The 5255-nt window shown below is 34.4% G+C and overlaps 1 protein-coding gene across 1 annotated transcript; it reads left to right on the forward strand.

The window, feature by feature from the left end:
* The first annotated feature begins 2038 nt into the window (after positions 1-2038).
* On the forward strand, positions 2039-4099 carry LOC113783385. The gene is made up of 2 exons (XM_027329506.1): positions 2039-3346; positions 3394-4099. Exons 1-2 carry the CDS (start codon positions 2513-2515, stop codon positions 3400-3402), a joined length of 843 nt encoding a protein of 280 aa, XP_027185307.1. The 5' UTR covers positions 2039-2512; the 3' UTR covers positions 3403-4099.
* Positions 4100-5255: the final 1156 nt, after the last annotated feature.

Genomic DNA, 5255 nt, shown 5'->3' on the forward strand with positions numbered 1-5255 from the left:
AAATAATTTAGATCTCACAGTTATTATTGAACCAAATCTTCAGTTGTCCCTTGAATAAAAAACAAGATTAGTTACTCTCCACGCAAGTCCCTTGAAGGAAATTGCGTCAATGTTTGACAATAGAAGAACTACTCAGCGGAGCAGAGAGCGGAGCGGCTGCCGTCGTCTCCTTTTCTTATTCCCTGGCCAAGTAGTAATCATACGGGATCCGGGTTTTGCTTTTCCTATTTTCTAGCTTTCTAAAACACATCGAACTTCCTCCCTCACAATCAGTAGTAATTGGCTCCAAAAAAATCTCCTAGTATAGGAAAACTAACTTCCTAAAAAATAGGTACTCAAATGCTTAAAAATCTCCTAAACCAACCCAATTACTAATTAGAAACTTGGTAGATAATATCATCTTCCAGCTATGATGACGACTCCCGCTTGGATTAGGCTACTGCCCTGCATAGAATCCCGCGCACTCCGGACTTGATTGATGTCTTCTCACGCATCCACACCTACTTGGAGGAAAATCTTCTAAAAACTGCAATTTCTGCACTTTCCTTCTCCAATTGGCTAAACATCCCCAAAACATAAAATTCAAACAAAATATGTCCATTAATGCAATATCCAATCTAATAAGAAAAGGAAATTATAATAAAATTAATGCTAAATTAGCGTTCTATCAAACACCAAACAAAGGAAATTTTTTTGGAATTTCTTAATTTTACTAAAAAATAACTATGACTGATTCAATGATGTTAATATCAAATGAAGGAAAGGACAATTAATTAATTAATTTTAAAAATAAATTAAGGAAACTTTCCTAGTTATCATGATTTGAGCACCACAAATGATATTAGGAAAATAATACCATAACAAACCCAAAACATTTCTATCTTTTTGCTTTTCCAAGCAAAGTTTACCATTTTCTAAAATTTGATACCCAAGCAAAATTTACCATTTTCTAAAGTATGATAGTTTTATTTTTTATTTTAATTGATAAAAATATCATTAATGCCTTTTGTTCTTTTATAAGTTTAGTCCCTTTGAAACATGAAAAATGACAAATAGGAAAGAAATGTTAATTGGCTATGATTTATTACAATCTAAATTTTATTTTTTATTAACCTTACAAGGATACAAATGACCATGTCCAAGATTGGTTAATTTTACCAAAATTATAGTAAAAATTAAATTTTTATGAACCATATTATAGAAATCTCCCCCTTTATTCTTTTATCTATCTTTAGAATAAATATGACCATCTAATCCTAAAATTCCAAGGAAATATATGTGGAATTGGTTAATACAGCAAATTAAGGAAATTATAAATATTTAAAATAATTTGAACACTAAATTTAGGTAACTTCTCCGGCTGTCATGATGTTCACACCATATGTGATCTTTGGGGGCAAAACATTAAAAAAACAAAAACAAATTTTTTTATTCTCCATGCTTTTCTATCAAAACATGCCATTCTCCAAAGAAACTGGCTTCACCATAGTATAAGGCATGCTTCTTAACTCCCTCAATCACTTTATGCCTCGAGATTTTTATTGTAATAATTTCAGAATTCATTTATAATTTCTTAGAGAGGGCCAGAAACAACTACACGCTTGCTAATATCTTTTAACTTGCATAGCCAAATTTAACATTTTATTTGACATGTATGTCTTCTATTTTTCTTTTATTATAATATCTTATCTTTTATTTTTTCAAAAGTACACATAAGAAAGGCCATATCTTATCAAATTTATAAAGAAATAAAGTCAGTCCTTTGTTTCTCTTATTATTTTTTCAGTAGTTGTATCAGATAATCCCCAAAAATACCCAGATTCTCAACATCCCTCTGGCCTGCTTCGTCCATCTGCTTTTAATACAGCCCCACATTCTTTCTTGATGCATTTAACAAGAATTTATAAGCGTATATTTAGTTGGTGACAGAAATCACTGCCGCGATTATGATTAATTTCTGTACTGAAAGTGATTTGGTTGTGCGTGGGGATGCTGCCTCGAATTTAGGCATTCTTGACTCTTAAAAGAAGAAAAAAATTGTGCCTTGATAGGAATTCTACTGTGAAATTTGCATGAATGCATGATGGCTTACTGAGTTCTGATCGAGGAGGCCGTCGGTCAATGGTGCACTTACAGAAGCTGAGAGACGAGTTGCAGAGGGTGGAGCTATGAGGGGAGAGTGGTATTTAGTTGTAGATTAAAACATTGGAGGGTGTTCAAAAACAGAGAAAGAAAAGGGTCGAGGAGGAGGCTCCGTCGTCGCCGGAACTTTCCACCGCCACCACCACCATCACCAACTGCTAGTTCTTCACCTGAATTGCCCTCATGAGGCCCAGTTGAGGCACCAAATTGGAGGTTGAAGATCTAATGTGGAACGCAAGATTGTCTGTTTGTGACCTGTAATAAACCACACACATGCAAATTCCTACATTTCAATTTCGCTGAGAACTGGTTTGGTTGGTTCTTAAAGGCTGCATTTCCTATTTGGAGCCAAAATACTATTTGTACGCCAATGGAATCCCAGACCCCTCCTCTTTCTTCTGCTTCAAATGAACAAACCACAAAAGAAGAACTCAGCATTCAATTTCAGACCCCAAAATCTTCTTCTTCGTCTCCTTTTTCTGCAGTAGTAAATATTAGGCTATGGAGGCCAGCAGCGCAGCGAAACCTTAGAAACCAATGGTCGAAGTCGGCTTCTTTATGGCAAGATTGGCAGTCTTGCTCGTCCGCTACTCGCTCTCAAGCCACTACTCTTGTCAACTCCTTTCTCTCCCAAAAGTATATGGATGCGATGGATTTGGGAATTTTGAGTGGCATGCTAAGTATTCGGAAAAAGGCCTCTTCGAAGTTGTTTAAGCAACAAGAGATTCAGCATAATAAACTCTTGGCATCATACAAAGATATGGTAGGCGTTGTAACTCAGATGGTGAACACATCTAGATCTATGAGGTGCTATCTGAAAGGAACAACCAATAGCCCCTTGGCTCAGTTTTCTCTCTCTTCTGAAAATGAGAATGATACTGGTGATGGTGGGGGAGCCCCAGTCTTCACATTTTGGCCCATCTCTCTTTTTGAAAAAGTAGCACAGGACCTTGTTCAGATATTTGTAACAGAGCTAAACTTGAAGAGGTTGCTTGTCATGGAGCTGCTTTCCTTGGGTGATGAAAGAATTGCAGATCTTAGTAGCTTGTGTTGGTCAGATGAACTTTATCCAGGAGAATTTGATGATCTGCATACATGTTCCTTGTATTCACATGGAGCTAGCAAGCCAGTTCTTCCAAGCCTTGGGAAAGGCGAAGTTGAATCTTTTCAACCTAGGCATCAACAAGACCGGAATGTTTTACAGATTTATTTAACTACTTTGATTGCTGAGGTCAACGTAGAGAGAAGCAGGGTGGATGAAATATTTGCTAGCACAGGAGCTGAAATGCACGTGACTCTTTCTTGAAGTTGTGGTGCTGGAGTTAATGCAAAAGGGAGGGCATGCTTCTAAATGTCCAGAGCAATACTACCAGGTTCCTTCATGACAGCAAGTCAACCTTCGATACTTGGAAAGCCTTGGGAAGATCGAAAATGTAGATTTCTCAGTACTCAATTGATAGCAAGATTGACATGCTCTGATTTCAAGCTCAGTAGACATCTCCAAGACATTGTGACCAAATGAGAACAAATGATGAAGATATAGAAATCTGAGCGTTTTTTCACTTGCACTTGGCATGACTAGAGATTGGGCTGTCTTTTGAAATCAAAATTTTGCGTTGGGCTCAACATGGTTAAGGTGTCTGAATAGCCATTCTTTCATTTCAACAAAGGGATTTGATGCCTTCTGCCTACAATATCTCAGTTGTTTTGACTTCTTTTTGCTTCTCACGCAAAAAGATTGAGGTTTGTTCCTTAAAGAAAAGGAGGTAGATTAGCTCCTTATTACTTGAGCCCTTTCTTCCCAGTTGTAATGAGTAGTCTATTTATCGGGGGTATCAACCTCCTGGTATGCTCAAGTATGGTAAGAAAACTGGTAGTGAATTCCCAGATGTTTGTGTTGATCTGAAGTCTGACAGGAATGGCAATTAATTTAGAGATGCAGGATCATGCTTGTTGCTTTGAAAAAAAAAAAAAAGAAAAAAAAAAAGAAAGGCCATATCAATAATATTTTAATCTCTCAATTCAAATGGTTTGCTTTTCAAAATCATGTGTCATTACTATAAGATAATATCTAATATGATGTTATTCAAAAATTCAATATATATGGACATACCAAAATTACAACCTCAAATTTTCATTTTTATTAAGATTTTCTATAGTTCCATTTTGTTATTATATACTCCTATAAGCAGACATTACTCTTTAAAATTAGCATACTTCTCATTAATTTTATTTTTAAACTAGTTTCTTTTAGGTGCGTTTGCATGTGTCATTTTTGCATTTAGCTGTGGAACTAAATATTGCAACATAAATTTTGAAAATCCAAATATTTATTTAAGTAGATAAACTATTTTTTATTAAGCATTTATAGTTTGATTATGGAAAAAGAATATACTATATGTAAAACTTAAAATGAGCCAAATTTTGAAAAGAATACAAAATATACTAAACAAAATGAGAGTTAGGTAAGAGCACTAAACAAAATATTGTGAATAGTCAATACAAAGGTAATTTTTTTTAAGTTAAAGTTATTAATCAAATTAACAGTAAGCAAATTGCAACAAAAATTCAATCTAAAATTAATTTAGAAACCAATATAGTTTGTTAGGCTCATGCATTTTCTGAGGCAATATTTTTGGTCAGAAGGGAAGAAATATCATAACCTATTCAATAACATTTCATTATTATCCCATGAAAGGAAAATAAAGTAGAGATTGAAAAAAAGAAAGAGAAAAGGTTTTATATCATTTTTCATAAATTGAAAAGGTAAAGTGTAAAAACAAAATTATTACTATCATCATATAAGTATGGAATTTTATGAACCTCCCATGCTTGAACATCCAAAGTGGCTCCAGATTCCTTGGTTTCTTCAGGAGTGAATTGGGGACTTGCCTTGGATACGGGTGAAGTAATTTATATGGTCTAATTATTCAACAAGTCCATAATAGAAATGTTTAGAGGGGAAAAGGTGATTGATTGTGAATATAGGTAAACATATACAACTTTCCTAGTTTATATATGAGCGAATATTAAGGCTAACAAATTGATGATTGATTGTCATTAACAAACTTAGTAAGTACTCTAGAATATGACCAAAATTAAATACAGGAAAA

Source organism: Coffea eugenioides, chromosome 9 (genome assembly GCF_003713205.1).
Source record: "Coffea eugenioides isolate CCC68of chromosome 9, Ceug_1.0, whole genome shotgun sequence".
Taxonomy (NCBI): Eukaryota; Viridiplantae; Streptophyta; class Magnoliopsida; order Gentianales; family Rubiaceae; genus Coffea; species Coffea eugenioides.

Coding starts and splice junctions, on each gene's coding strand:
- LOC113783385 (XM_027329506.1), top strand. CDS start 2,513: ATGGAATCCCAGACCCCTCCTCTTTCTTCTGCTTCAAATGAACAAACC.